Source organism: Panthera leo, chromosome F2 (assembly GCF_018350215.1).
Source record: "Panthera leo isolate Ple1 chromosome F2, P.leo_Ple1_pat1.1, whole genome shotgun sequence".
Classification (NCBI taxonomy): domain Eukaryota; kingdom Metazoa; phylum Chordata; class Mammalia; order Carnivora; family Felidae; genus Panthera; species Panthera leo.
The window spans coordinates 33,357,274-33,373,734 of NC_056695.1; the positions used below are offsets into that span (position 1 = coordinate 33,357,274).

Genomic DNA, 16,461 nt, shown 5'->3' on the forward strand with positions numbered 1-16,461 from the left:
ATTTGGGTGCTCTCACGTTTGGTGCATAGATGTTTATAATTGTTAGGTCTTCTTGGTGGATAGACCCCTTGATTATGATATAATGCCCTTCTGCATCTCTTGACACAGTCTTTATTTTAAAGTGTAGATTGTCTGATAGAAGTGGCTACTCCGCTTTCTTTTGTTGACATTAGCATGATAGATGGTTCTCCATCCCCTTATTTTCAATCTGAAGGTGTCTTTAGGTCTAAAGTGGGTCTCTTGTAAACAGCATATAGATGGATCTTGTTTTTTTATCCATTCCATTACCCTATGTCTTTTGATTGGAGCATTGAGTACATTGACGTTTAGAGTGAGTACTGAAAGGTATGAATTTATTGCCATTATGATGCTTTTAGAGTTAGAGTTTCTGGTGGTGTTCTCTGGTCCTTTCTAATCTTTGTTGCTTTTGAGATATATATATATTTTATTTTATATATATTTATATTAAATATATATAAATATATATATATATTTTTTTCATCTTTTCTCCCCTCAGAGAGTCCCCCTTAAAATTTCTTGCAGGGCTGGTTTAGTGGTCACAAACTCCTTTAATTTTAGTTTGGGAAACTTTTTATCTCTCCTTCTATTTTGAATGACAGCCTTGCTGGACAAATAATTCTTGGCTGCATATTTTTCTGATTCAGCACACTGAATATATCCTGCCACTCCCTTCTGGCCTGCCAAGTTTCTGTGGATAGGTCTGTTGCAAATCTGATCTGTCTTCCCTTGTATGTTAGGGACTTTTTTTCCCTTGCTGCTTTCATGATTGTCTCCTTGCCTGAATATTTTGTGAATTTGACTATGATATGCCTTGTTGATGGTCGGTTTTTGTTGAATTTAATGGGGTCCTCTGTGCTTCCTGGATTTTGATTTCTGTGTCTTTCCCCAGGTTAGGAAAATTTTCCACTATGATTTGCTCACATAACCCTTCTACCTCTATTTCTCTCTTTTCCTCTTTTGGGACCCCTATGATTCTGATGTTGTTCCTTTTTAATGAGTCACTGATTTCTCTAATTCTTAAATTGTGCTTTTTTGCCTTAATCTCCCTCTTTTTTTCTGCTTCATTATTCTCTATAAGTTTGTCCTCTATATTGCTGATTCTCTGTTCTGCCTCGTCCATCCTTGCCGCCGCTCCATCCATCCATGATTGCAGCTCAATTATAGCATTTTTAATTTCATTCTGACTATTTTTTACTTCTTTTATCTCTGTAGAAAGGGATTCTAGTCTATTTTTGACTCCAGCTAGTATTCTTATTATCGTGATTCTAAATTCTGGTTCAGACATCTTGCTTGTATCTGTGTTGGTTAAATCCCTGGCTGTCGTTTCTTCGTGCTCCTTCTTTTGGGGTGAATTCCTTCATTTTGTCATTTTGAAGGGAGAACAGGAATTAATGTGGTAGAAAAATTGAAATGAAAAAAAATTACAATTAAAAAAATATTAAAATTAAAAGTTAAACACACACACACACACACACACACACACATAAACACAAATCGAATAGATGATGCTAGATCCTAGGTGTGTTTTGGTCTGGGTGTTGAAAGTGGTTTGACAGATTAGAGAAAAAAAGGGGGGGGGGAAGGAAAAAAAAAGGAAATCACTTGAGAATTTGAAAAAATGAATACACTGAAGTAGACTAAAATGAGATGATGGAGGTAAAATAGAATTTGAAAAAATATTCACAGAAGTAAAGAATATAGTAGAAAAAATTAAAGAAAAATATTTTTATTAAAAATTAAAAATAAAAATGAATTTTTTTCTTTTTCTGTGTTCAAGAAAAAGAAAAGAAATGAAAAAGAAAAAAGAGAAAAAAGAAAAAAGAAAAGGAATAAAGGAAATCGTTTGAAAATTTGAAAAAGTGAACACACTGTAGTAGACTAAAATAAAATGATGGAAGTAAAATAGAATTTGAAAAAAATTTACATAAAAGCAAAACATATAGTGAAAAAGTTAAATAAAAATACTTTTAAGGGAAATTGAAGGTAAAAATGAAGTTTTTCTCTTTCTGCATTCAAGAAAAAGAAAAGAAATGAAAAAGAAGAAAAGGCGATTGTTTGAAAATTTGAAAAGGTGAATACACTTACTTAGACTAAAATAAAATGATGGAAGTGAAATAGGATTTGAAAAAATTTACACAAATTAAAAAATATATTAATAAAAATTAAAGAAAAATATTTTTAATAAAAATGGAAAATAAAAATGAATTTTTTCTCTTTCTGTATTCAAGAAAAAGAAAAGAATTATAAAAAAGAAAAAAGAACAAAAAAGAAAGAAAATTGAATTAATGAACCTGCTAACAGATTGAAGTAGGACTGAAATTGCTTCGTTTTCCCCTAGAAGTCAGTCTAAGTAGCTCTTTATAGTCCATAAATTAAGCTGGCGGTGAGACTTGTGTTCTTGAAGAGCGAAGTTGGCCCAGTTGGGCGGGGCTCAGTGTAACAGCTCCGCTCTCCACTAGATGGCGCTGCTAGCCTACTGGGGCGGATTGTTGCAGGGCTTGTAGGTGCGTATGCGCATGTGCAGGATTGGTGTGAATGGCGCCAGCCAGCTATCCAGTCTGTTCTCCCAGATCAGCAATTGCGCACCTGTCCATCTTCAGCTTTTGTCCACTCCCTGCTTTTTCATCTCCGTGACCAGGCCCCAGGCAGTAGCCCTCTCCTGAGTTTTGTCTGAGATGCGGCTGTTTTCCCTGGCCCCTTACTTCTGAAGGACTGCGGCTTTGACCAGTTCCTTGCCTCTGCGAGTGGGTCTCACAGAGCAATGACCAAATGAGCAATGGCTGAATGTCGGCTGCACCCACGAACACTTGCTGCACCCCACTGCTGCCGGTGCCCCAAGACTGCGGCCAGGTGCTAGCCCGCCCCAGAGACAGTGTCATAGCAGCGTTTCAGGGATTATTGAAATAACAACACACATCCGGCACCAGGCTTTACCCTTAAAGGACCTTGTTCCAGCACCAGCGAATGTGGCCGCCTTTTGGGCTGGGACCAGGTGGCTTCAACAGTCTCTACCAAATGTCCTTCCAGCAGTGGAACTGCTTTTCCCCGTGTGGCCCAAGAACCTCCCAGACCCCACTCTGCTCCTGGGGATTCGTCGTTCCCACCAGAGCACCGACAGGTATCGAGCTGTGGAGTTGCAGCCTTTGTGCTCCCCTTGTTTAGTCTTAATGGAATTTAAATCCTTTCCTTTCTCCTTTCTCCCTTTTTAGTTTAGTCCCTGCGGCTGTTTCCAATTTTTCACTTTCTCCCCAGCTGCTTTTGGGGAGGGGTGCTTTTCCCGTATTCTCCCCCCCTCCCCAGTCTCCGTCCTCTCTCTACCCGCAAAAATGTTTCCCTACCTTTTGCGGCTTCTGGCTGCCCAAATTCACCTCTCTGCGCCGCATACCTGCTGAATTCTGTGGTTCAGGTTGTGCAGATTGTTGTGTTAATCCTCCAATCAGTTTTCTAGGTGTGTAGGATGGTATAGTGTTGGTCTGGCTGTATTTCATGGACTCGAGACACAGAAAACTTCCATGCTGTTCTGCCATCTTGGCTCCTCCCTCCTTGAACTAATCATTTCTTTCCTCTGTTTCCCCTTTCTCTGCCTGCTTCCCCAGGGCAGCTCACTGGCTCTACGCTGCCCGTCTCAGCAGAGGTCTGTGACTCGGAAGGAGAGCAGGTGCTGCCTGTGATGCTTCCCTTCCTAGCTTTTGTTTCCAAATCCTTCAGTAACTTTCAAGAGTAAAAGGTCCTGAGACCAAAAGGACTAAGAGTGTTTCCCGCGGACCCTGTCATGATTCAGTGTCCCACCCTTCATTCTTCTCAGCAGAGATCTGTTATCAAAGAGTTGTGATAGAAACAAAATTTTTTTTAAATAAATAAAGAAATAAGTAAATAAGTTGTGATCAGGTCTAGTGAACAGTAATTAAGTTCTATTAATACTGTAATAGAACTAGATACGGACATGCATCCATATTACCCAGATGTAAGAAGGTAAATTCTGGTCACATAGTCTCACATTATTTGCATAGGATTAACCACTCTAGTTCAGGTCCTTCTAGATTTACTATTCACTTTGCAACATCAAATCTAAGGTCAAACAATTTGCACTAATTCCTATTTAGGTGCCGAAGGAACAATATAATTTCCTCTAAGTTTGGGGTAACTCCTTGAATTCAAGTCCAAACTACTTGTTGTAGATGCTTTGAAGTCCTGGCCTGTAGTTCCCTGGTTTGTGCCAACAGAAATTTCTCACCCCCTTTTGCTCTTAGCAGATTGCCACTTCTCCTGCTCTAAGCACTCAGTTTTAAAAAATTTCTTCCCAGTCTTTTGTCTTCTTATTGTGTATTACAGAATGGTTCTGACCATGAACTCCAGGTTTCTTTGCCATATCCTTTCCCAGTCTCATCTTTTACTTTTATCGACCTTCCCTTTCCCTTGATCCCTCCTCTCCTACCTGAGAGAGTTACCGGCCTTCCAGTTCTTGCTTCTTCTCTGGGAAAAGAGCAATAATCTATCTTGGCAGATTAGTTACAATTCGGCTTTCTTGCTAGGTCAGTGCAGAAGGGTGTGGCCAGATGGCTCCTTCCTAAGGAGTGTCCTAAGTTGATATACCTTAATAAGTTCTCCAGGTATAGAGCCAAGCCCTCATCTCTGCAAGGTTAGAAGCTTACTTTGTCACTGCAATGAATTCCTTTTTTAAATGCAGACTCGTAAGTGAGGCCACAAGTTTGATACAGAAAACACAAACGTCAAGTTATTAATTTATAAACAGTAGCATGCATCTGATATCATCTGGAATGCTCAGATCAGCATGACCATGCATTCAAAGAATATTTACTGAGTTCCACTAGGAAGGTAACCGTGCATAGGAAACCAAATCAGAAGTTTTCTCAGTGAGTATGGAATTCAGGACAAAGAAGACAAATAGAAGAAGTAAATGTTTTACATCAGTAGACCTGGAATAATTTAAAATATCCAGCTCACTAAAAGGGGTGATTTTCAAAGTGAGACCATAATAATAGAATTTTGTTGGCTGTATCTCCCAGCATTATTTCCAAAATATGGATAATTTTGCCAGAAGAACTAAAATACTTGCTCTGTTGGTTAATGTTTTCTCAACATTGGATCATATTTGGATAAACTCTTATTATGTACCTCTATGGTTTTCATTTTCTATTGTTTTGTGACAAATCAACCTCTTCCCTAGTTAGCACATCCTTTCTTTTAACATGTCAACATTCACTAAGTAAGAGTTTCAGATCTGAGGGCCATTTACCGTTTAAGGATAGTCTTTAAATGTCTGTTCTTATCCAATAATGTACAGATTATAAAGCCCAATTCTTAGAGCTATTTAGCTGATGTATAGAATTTTAAACTTACTTTTCTTATTCGCAAGTTTTTATTGGGAAAGTCTCTAAATCTCCCCAAGGACTGAAAATGGAATTATTTAAATTACTTGCAGAATGGATAAAAAAGAATACAAAGAAAATGAGACAGCATACCTAAAATAATGCCTTTTCTGCTGAGTGTATAAACTCTTCACACCAGTTGGCTTGGAGATCCCACCTTTGTAGAGGAAACCTTGAAGAGGAAAGGAAGGATGGGTACAGTCAACAGTGTTGACTTCACTTCCAGCCAAATGCCGGTGCAGAGGTGAATGGCTCAGCCAGCTTTATGTTATACGACCTAGAGGGAGGCCACAGGCTCATGGAAAATGGGATGCTGTGGATTCATGAGATACTGTAAAGAGTAAATAATGTGTGCACACTGAAGGCAGTAGGTACAATGTATGCGTATGAGGAGAGGGGAATACAGAAGGATGTCAGTAATACATGTGATGTTTGCTGTGTTCCTTTTACCCGTAGAGTTGTTAAAGGATAGAGTTAAAAATAAGAAGGGGTCACCTTGTGTAATCTTAAAAAATAATAATAGCATAGTCTGTTTCTTTGTTTCATCTTGTTTATTTTCATGGGAATTTTCTTTTAGGGAAACTTATCTTTTGATAAAGGAGATACAGTGTTTTTTCAGCCAGCTGGGATGAAAAGCAAAAGAATAAAGTCAGGGATACAGATGGCAGGCATTGGCTGTGATAAATATGAGTCAGACTGATCACAAATCCATGACCAAGTAGAGGTCTTGCGGTTATAAAAACTTTTGAAGACAATTTTCAGGGTTGTTATATAATGAAAATCTTGGAGACCCATGAAACTCCTGGAGCCCTGATCCCAAGGGGTCTCTCGAATATCATTAACCTAACAGTGTCCTTTTCTTTGGGCATAGGGACTATTCTGTGTTGGGTTTCTTCACGTGTCACTCAGACATCCTGAGATCAAGTAATGAAACAACAATTCCTAAACCCACATCTGTTTGCTCCTATTATTTGCTGTGTAGTTGATATACTTTCTGTGTTTTTCCCTTTAGAAATCGGAGCCTAGACAAACACAAGCTTGAAGTGCTCCTTCCTTGAACAATGGAAGGTACTGTTGTGCTTTGCAGCTACACAGAGGCATACTTGAAGCTGAGTTTGCTCACTCATCACAGGAGTTTGAAATCTGAGCTCCAATTATTCCTTTACTTAAAGGAGTCTATTAAGAAAACACAAAGCCAGATCTGGCTTTCTGACCAATATTAAGGAAGAAAGGAAACAGAGAGCTCTATTTTTTTTCTTTATTATGAGGATACACTTCATTCCTATCCAAGCAAAAACTCCTTGTCATATATAATGAAAATGCATCTTTGTTAGAAAGCAGTAAGATTGAGAATGTTATGAGGGCATATTCCATTCAAATATTTTTAATAAAGGAACTATCTCAAATACATCTATTAATGGTGGATGTTCAACAACAGATTGATTCTCTAATTAGTCTCTATAATTGATTAATGTTTATTGTAAATGTGTCAACTTATAACCAGGTCAGGTACTATCTTTTAAATGGCTTGGCAAAATTTAATCACATGCTATTGCTCTGTAATAACTTCATTTAGGTTAGCTTACATGTGAATATTCAACTAAGTCATAAGTTCTTCTCTGTCACCTTCCTTTACTCTTCTTTAATCTTGGCATGGAATCAGAGAGAAATACTAAGTACTCAATTATGAGTTTAGTTATTTACTAGACATAAATACACTGGATACACCCACCTACACATAGGTACATACACATATAGATATATACACACACTCACACCTATAATACACACCCACAACTATACATACATGTATGTGTATGTACATTTCTATCTCTTCACTTTTCTTTTTTTCTTTCTTTTTTTTTAACTCTTCACTTTTTTTTTTTTTTTAACCTTTTTATTCATTTTTTGAGAGACAGAGAGAGACAGATCGTGAGCAGGGGAGGGACACAGAGAGAGGGAAACAGAATCTGAAGCAGGCTCTAGGTTCTGAGCTGTCAGCATAGGGTCTCACGTGGGACTTGAACCCACAAACCGTGAGATCATGACATGAGCTCAAGTTGGCCACTTAACCGACTGAGCCACCCAGGTGCCCCCTCTTCACTTCTGAGACAAATCTCCTGGTTTCTTTTGTCCTCTCCAGGTGTTTTTTGTTTTTTTGTTTTTTTTTTCTAGTTTGTTCTCTCTTTATTTCACTCTTTTCTGGGTGATTTTTTTTCTAGTTCCATGATTTTAACCAACATTTAGGTATACTGATGATACCTGTATTTGCATCTCCAGCCACAACCTTCCCCCTGAAATTCTAACTCATATATCCAACTGCCTAGAAGACAGCTCCATGGGATTCCTGATAGACCTCTCACAACTAACATGTCCAAACAGGTCCCTTGATTCCACTCGCCATCCCAGTTTCTTCCCTGCGACACCTCCTCCTCCCAGTTCTCTCATCTCAGTAAATGGCACCACCAGCTACTTAAAACACATTCATCTCTCACCCCTCTTTATCTTAAACCACGTGAATCTGTCAGCAAGTCCTATGGGCTCTGTGCTTAAACTATGGCTCCCAACTGGTCTCCTGGCTCCAGTCTTGCTTCCTACAGTCTTCACACAGCAGCCAGAGTGCATCTTTGAAAAAGTAGGTCAAAGGGCTTCATTCGCTTGAGCTCCATGCTTCAGGAACTTCCTCTCACTCAGGATAAAAGCCACGTGGCTTACAGGACTTTGTGTAATCTGTGCTGGCTGCCTTTGTCCCATTCTCTCCTACTATCCCACCCACTGCCCTCTGGTGCAGACACACTCACTTTTCCAACAGGCCTTTTCAAGCCTTTACATCTGACCTTCTCTTCACCTGGAATGCCCTTCCCTGGATCTTCCCACAGATCCTCCCTCATTCATTCAAATGTCACCTCCTGAAAGAGAGTTTCCCTGACCACACTCTCTTTCTCCTTACTTTGCTTGACTGTTTTTTTTTCGTAGCACTTAACCTAACATAATACTATTTATTTCTAATGTCATCTGTCTGTCTTTCCTCCTAGAATGTAATTTTCCTAAGAGCAGGGTTTTTATTTTGTTAGCTAGTGTTTCTGGCATCCAAATAGTGATTGGCACATGCTAGACATCAATAAATATTTATTAAATGAACAAATGAATATATTTTCATGCAGATTTAAAATAACAGAGCTGATACAAACTTGCAACTAGAAGATGAATAAATTCTGGAAATCGAATACAGTTTAGTGATTATAGTCAACAATACTGTATTATATACTTCAAAGTTGCTAAAAAAATTAGACCTTAACTGTTCTTACCACAGTAAAAAGGAATGATAATTATGTAATGTGAGGAAGGTGCTAGCAAACCTGAGGTGGGAATCATATTGCAATATATAAATGTATCAAATCAACGCTTGCACACCTTGAACTTACACAATGTTATGTCAATTATACCTCATTAAGAAAAAGAAATAAGATAACATAAAGATTCACACTATAATCTTTAATTTTCTGGATTAGTTTTGTGCTTTCATAGAAGATTGGGTCTAGAATTCTATGTCAGCTTTGGTACTAGATACAGTGTGCACTGTTTCTTTTTTTTTTTAATTTTTTTTTTTAACGTTTATTTATTTTTGAGACAGAGAGAGACAGAGCATGAACAGGGGAGGGGCAGAGAGAGAGGGAGACACAGAATCTGAAGCAGGTTCCAGGCTCTGAGCCATCAGCCCAGAGCCCGATGCGGGGCTCGAACTCACGGACCACGAGATGGTGACCTGAGCTGAAGTCGGACGCTTAACCGACTGAGCCACCCAGGCACCCCAGTGTGCACTGTTTCTTAAGAAAACTTCTTTCGATAGTGCTTTAGTACTTTGAAAGTCTTCTAAAAGTTTTCATGCAGTGTTCAAAGGTTTAAATTTACTGTCTAGTAGTTGATTAACTCAAAGACCCTTACTCACAATTTAATAGATGCCATATTTCCCAACTCAGGCGTCACTTTGCCCTGGACACTGTTATCTTCCAAAACACTGCTGAGTGAGACACACACTAAGAGAAAAGCAGCACGGGAGAGGATAATGAGGAGAACGATGTTCTCCCAGTGAACGGTGTTTGAAAGGGAGAAAATGCAGAGGAAGAAAGACTATTTTAATAGGCATTAAAGAAACTTTAGGAAGAAAAATTTATGTGAGCATAATCTCCCTAAAGGGCGAAAAAGGAAGGGGTTAAAAAGCAGAGGGTTATTCCTTCTGCTAACCACCAGGTGGTGTTGTTGGAAAAGAAAAGCTGATTTGCCTTCCGGGGAGTCGACTGGCCAGTGCCAGACCAGACACCATGGGCCTCTAGCACATTATCATTCTTTACTTCCTCTGCTGGTGCCAGATTCCAATCCCTTCCAAAGGCTCCCACTTATCCTTTACTTCTAGTTCTTCCAGGGAGTGTCTCATTGGTGTTCATGGATAAGTCAGGTTAGCTTATAGTGTCCTTTCTTCTATTGTGTTCTGTCCTCTCTTTTCTCTCCTCCCCCAGGTGCATCTCCTAGCCACCATGCCCTCTGGGAGCATCTTTGACACCAGCTCAGGGTATTGCTTAATCCTCTGGGCACCATACAGATTCCACTGGGCTCTGTTTGTGCCCCTGCCAGGGGAGAGAAGGCTCAGGAAGTATTCATTAATAGTAAACATTTTTGTGCCTACTCTGTGTTTCCTACCTTTTTTTTTTTTAAGTTTATTTATTTATTTTTCAGAAAGAGACAGAGACAGTGAGCAGGGGAGGTTCAGAGAGAGAGGAAGAGAGAATGTCAAGCAGGCTCTGCACTGTCAGCACGGAGCCCAATGTGGGGCTTGAACTCACAAACCACGAGATCGTGACTTCAGCCAAAACCAAGAGTTGGACTCTTAACTAAGTCTCCCAGGCGCCCCGTCTACCTCTATTAAGCACAAAATCAGGGGAAGTGGCCCAAGGTGGAAGCAAGTTTGCATGTAAATTTCCTGAAGTCAAGGCTGCTTTGATACTGGGTTGCTCTTCACTTCTATAAATATGCCATCCTTTCCTATGTTTTCAAATGCCATTGAGTCTCATCTGTGACTGTTGTCTTTCTTTGCAAAAGGGATGAACTTGATTGAGGTCTTCAAGCAATGCTTAAGATCTATCAGCAGATATCGAGGACTTATTTATTAAAAGCTTTGTTATCAGAGACTTACTTACAAACATCTCTGTGTCATTTTCACCATCCTGTCCTCTTCAGCATGTCTCATTCTTGTTGAGACTCGTGGTGGGGTTAGGATACCCACTGGTATTCTTTCTTCAATCTTCATTTTCTGTTGAGTGAAGACTGAGCTTCTGGCTTCGGGCAATCTACTGACTTGCTCAGTCTGGCTTTCTTCCCTTAGATCCCCTATATGACCATCTGCCACCCCCACACCTCCCCTCCTCAGAGGCCATTCCTACAATGAGGGGAATTCAAAAACATATTTTATTCAAAAAGAAGTTATGAGAGCATGAATGGGATTTTTCTAGCTTTAGGATTCTAGAGAAATCAGGTTACTGCTTTCTCATATAAGAAAAAAGTAATTTTTTTCTTTATCTTTTCTCAAAGGTACATCTTTCTCTTTTTGAGAAGCCTTTGGGATTTCTGGTCCTACCCTCTCACAACTGAATCATCAAGGCCAAATCTGAGCCCTCTTTTCTGGCATATTTTTAGAGGTTAAGGGCAGTGTCCCTGAAGGAAGTACTGATTCTGGTTTTTTTTTTAATGTTTTTAACATTTATTTATTTTTGAGAGAAAGGGAGAGACAGAATGTGAGTGGAAGAGGGGCAGAGAGAGAGGACTCCAGAGGACTCCAGTCCAGAGAGAGGACTCTGAAGCAGACTCCAGGCTCTGAGCTGTCAGCACAGAGCCTGATGCTGGGCCTGAACCCACAAACTGTGAGATCATGACCTGAGCCGAAGTCGGATGCTTAACCAACTGAGCCACCCAGGCACCTCCGGAAGTCCTGATTCTGATCAGGAAAAAGGAGGATGAAGTGCAATGGCTTGTGAGTAAGGGGAAGTGTCTTCACTTCTCCATGTCTTACTTTTCTAATTCACACACACACACACACACACACACACACACACACACACAGAGATTAGTATCGACATAAAATGTTTTGTGCATCTTAGGTGAGATGAGGCACTTGAAGGAATTACAACAGGTCTTGGCATACTCAATAAATGTATTATTTAAATGAATACGGTCTGTCAATGAAGGAGATACAAGTAAGAACAATCTAGTAGTTCCAAATTCCTTTTAGACTCCAGACACTAGATGTCGCTGACGAATGGTACTTTCCAAATGGAAATTTTAAAAAGTTCTAAAGGAAAAAAAAAAAAAGCTTGGGGGATTGGGAGATTGCTTCTTGAAAACATCAGCCTGAAAGCATTTCTTTAAATATCGAGTTAAAAGTGAGTCAGCTTTAGAAAACTTGTAAAGCTTTAATCAACGTGTTTAGATAGCAAGGAACCCAGTAGGGTTTGCTGATTAACCGATTGAAGTTAATACAAAACTAAATGCTATTTCTGTATTTAAGAAGTTGCTACTGTGATGGAAGTCTGAAACACCTCCCTCAGAAATGGGAGGCTTGGTTGAGGAGGTGGGGAGGGGATGTTAGCAAACAGCTTCCTATGGGCCCTGTATTTAGATGACAGGTAACATCCGGGCAGATATGGATCTTTCCTTCCCATTCAAGATTTGGTCAATGAACTTAAATTTCAGGGCTTTTTTAAAAGTACCTTCTCTGATTTGTGCACATATAGAACATCAGATTAAATGCAAATATACAGCCTAAAGTAAAAATTTCTGAATTCTGTATATATGTGAGAAGAATGGCACTTCTGGTGTGATGATTTTGTTAATCACATTACAGGTTTGAAAAGCAAAGTGCTGTTTTTATCAAGTATTTAGGAAGTAGGGGTATGGGGGCCTACATGCACTCCTAGCCACTGTTTTCTAGGATTTTTCTACAGCTGCAGAGAGTCTTAGCTCAGGACAGCCTCTATAGCCAGTGTAGTGGGTGTTTACTGGACTGAGAAAAAGATCAAGGAGATGGGCAGGTGGCTAAATCTGAATTTTTCTCTCTTTACGTCAAAAACGTTTACAACTGGGTGTGTGGAATGATAATATTCCTAATGACAGCTAAAATTTGTTAAGGCACTGTTCTGAGCCCTGTACACAACTCATCTGAGGCTCACAGTAACCCCACAGCACAAATACTGTAATTATTCCCATTTTACAGATGGGAATGCTGAGAAAGGCCAGGTTAATTGCCTAAAGCATTAGTGCTAATCATGACTTTGATAAAACACGTTTCCACTAAGTAGAGATGTAAGTTTCTAAAACAGCCTGGAGAGATAAGGCCAATTATGTTCATGTCTCCACCATCTTTCCAATCTTCTTAATTACACACTGATACAGTTGTGTGCATGTATGTGTGTGTGGTATGCCTGTGTTCCACTCTTCCCATTTAACCTCACCTTACACACACGGTCTCATTTTGTTTGTATGTCTGCACTCTTAGTGACAACAGAAATGATGCCACAGTAGCTTTCACATTGTCTCACGGTGCCCTGTGAATTTCTCAGAGGTGGTTTGGGGCCACTTTGCAGCATATAGGGGGTCAGGGCACAAACGAGCACGACTCAGTCCTACCCCTTTTTCCCGCCTCACCTGAAGTGGTTGCTCTTGAAAATATTTTAAATCCACTGACACATTTATAGCTTATGAGTAATGTTTCAACGATGACAGGGTCTCACTGTCTTGTCTAAACAAAGTTTATATATCATAAACTACATCAGAGTTTTTAATTCCTCTACTGTTGAACACTTAGGTTAGCTCTATGACTTGTTATTTTCCTATTGATACGAACAGACATCTTTGTAGTTTCCCCTCTTTTGTTTTCTTGTATTTCCTGGAGTTGGTGAAGGCTGAAAGCACATGGACGTTTATAAGCATTTTACGCAGCATTACCAAGATGCCCTGTGGAAGGCACTTTGCGGTGCCAAGGGTACGTGAGCACCCTTGCCCTTTGCCCACAAACCGAAAGTAACAGCTTTGGAAAAACAAAACAACAACAACAAAAACCAAACCCGAAACAAACTGCAAGTTAAGTTAAATATGGCCGAGCTGTATTGGCAGCACCGAAGTCAGCTCCCTGAGGAAACTGTGTTTCTCTGAGTTCCTTTCTACTGAAGTAGAAGAATGTGCCATTTACAAAGGGTTATGTAGGGACCGCAGGAAAGGTGGGAGATCTTGGTTCTCCTGGAATCTTGAGGGACCCTGACTTGGTGAAGTGACTTCCCCGGAAGAAGTCTTACCTCTGAAAGTCAGATAGGGCAGAATGTAATTGGTGCTGCTCATTCACAAGGCTCTATTGGGAAAATGTAATGTGTTTAACACATGCAAAGAGTATCTTTGAAATACCATTTATTAAATACAAGGAAAATAAAGAAAAGAAATCACTCATGTTCTCATTTCCACACCAATAACAACTGTTGACTATTTTGCCTTTTAGGGATTAAAAAAAAAGAATCTTTAGTGCATCTGGGTCTTATAAAGTTTTGATAATTTGTTTTACCTTAAAAAAATTTTTTTAATGCTTATTTATTTTTGAGAGAGAGAGAAAGGGAGGGGCAGAGAGTGGGAGACACAGAATCCGAAGCAGGCTCAAGGCTCTGAGCTGTCCGCACAGAGCCGGACGTGGGGCTCGAACTCATGAACCACGAGATCATGACCCGAGCCGAAGTCAGGCGCTTAGCCGACTGAGCCACCCAGGCGCCCCTAATCTGTTTTACTTTTTATAAATTGAATAATGTGGCAGAAAATTGAAGGAATCAGATAAACTGGGTGTAATTCCATGCTTGTAAATCACAGATTTGCAGTAATTTACAATGTATTTTGTAATATGAAGGGTAAAGTTTGCTTTCCATCCTAAGCACGCATTTATTTTCCTGGGTCAAATACATAAACACTCCAAGTGGCATTTCTGCTCCAAGCTCAGCAGAGATGACTAAGAGCAAGGGTGCCATGTTCTCACCTCCACATGACATTACTCATTTCAGAGTGGTGGCAAATGGTTGAAGAATGTCACACTCTGCCCTATGATGCTAATCTCTCTTCTCATAAAGCAGAGAGATTCAGTTTACGGTGTCACGCAGATGCCAACATTAAGGTTGGAGCAAACAAGGACGAAAACTTTCTTTATTAAGTATGTGTCCAAAGAGATGCCAGGACTTTAACTATTAAAAGTCATGTGTTTGCTTTTTTGCAACTTAGAAAAGTTCATTTTAAGTTTGACAGGAGAGATTGGATTAATGAGGCCACAGACTACCGGACCTCACACATTCACACTCAAATCCACGAACCTAGAAATTGTGTGTGCAGTATGACGGTGTTTGGAAGCTGGAGCACTTCCTCATACCCACTGTCCTAGTTCAGGCCATACCCCCCAGCTTTCCTGCCTTCAGTCCCACTGTCTTACCACTGTACAAATCATCTCTCCAAGATAGAGCTGGTGATGTTCTTTTCTGGCCATATACCTTGATGGGGTTTACACTGCCCACAGAGTAGAGCCCAGGCAATCAAGAGTTCCTGCATTCAAGAACTTGTGCTCTTGGCCTCCACCCCCTTTCCGGCCCCACTTCTTGCCATTTACTGGCTGGCCCCACTGTGTTCTCGTCTCTCCAGACATCCTTGCCATCCTCTAAGCAAGCTCTGTTCTTGTTCACCCTTTCTTCTTTCCCATTAAATTCCTTGCTCTATTTCTTTGTCCTTTAATAGCCAGCACAAATGTAGCCTACTCTCTGAATCCTTCTTTGACCAATCTCTCTTTGCTGGGTTCCGATGTAGAGCTCTGCTCTGATGTACTTTGTTCATAGTACTGTTCACCTTATAATACAGTTCTTTGTATTTGTCTCTTTCACAACTAGCAGACTGCAGCTGTATTTCATGGTTTTTTAAAAATTTCCAAGTAATTTTATTAAAATATATTTGATATACAACATTGTGTAAATTTAGGATGTAAAACATGTTAGTTTGATACCTTTAAATATTGTGATATGATTGCCAGTGTAGTGATAATTTGCACATCTATCATTTTACATAATTGTCATTTCTTTTTTATGGTGGGGGTAATTAAGATCTACTCTCTTTGTAAGTTTTATAATTATGAAGCAATATTGTTTGTTATACTCACTATACTGTGCATTGGATCTCTAGGACTTACTTTTTTTAATGTATCTATTTCATGTCTTTTTTAAAGTTTATTTTATTTATTTGAGAGAGAGAGAGAGCACATGAGCCGGGGAGGGGCAGAGAGAGAGGGAGAGAGAGAGAATCCCAAGCAGGCTCTGCATTGCCAGTGCAGAGCCTGATGTGGGGCTCAAACTCACAGACTGTGAGATCATGTCCTGAGCTGAAGTCAAGAGCTGGATGCTTAACCAACTGAGTCACCCAGACATCCCTCTGTTTCATGTTTTTATCCCCAGAACTAACAGAGTGTCAGAAACATAATAGATGCTTTTTTAATATTTCTGAAAAAATTCATCTATTTATAAATAGGTTATAGTCACTGGTAAATCAATAAAAAAGTAAGTAATGATTGTTTACCAATATATATTATTTGTTTATTCAACCATCTTTTACTGAGTCCCTACTATGTGCCAGCCATTGTGGTATGCAATGGTACCCACTGAAGAAGACATTGTTTCTGATCTGAAGGGGCCCACAGTCTTCTAAGGGAGATAGGCAAATAAGCAAGAATTATATTCGTTTATTTATTTTGTAAAATAAAAAACATTCTTAATATGGATGTGTTTTCCTCTATGATATTACAGTGGATAGTGGCATTTTAAGAGTATGAGTAGCAAAACTATATAATTATATCTAATTTCTGGTCTGTACTATTCGGAAAAGATATATTTAAGAGTAATTCTGATCTTTGCCAGCAAAGGTGCAATCCTGGGTGTTTCTGCTGGCTGTACCGGGAGTTTAGATTCTTCCTTTTCTGCCACAGGCAGCTTCCCCT

General features: G+C 39.6%; 1 protein-coding gene across 1 annotated transcript in view; it reads left to right on the forward strand.

The window, feature by feature from the left end:
* Positions 1-16,461, forward strand: part of CA13 (carbonic anhydrase 13) — a 71,273-nt gene that overhangs the window by 46,681 nt on the left and 8,131 nt on the right. The window contains exon 8 of the mRNA XM_042923346.1: positions 6,424-6,479. Within this exon, the coding sequence (XP_042779280.1) occupies positions 6,424-6,453 (30 nt within the window). The 3' untranslated portion in view covers positions 6,454-6,479. The remainder of the gene's footprint in view (positions 1-6,423; positions 6,480-16,461) is intronic.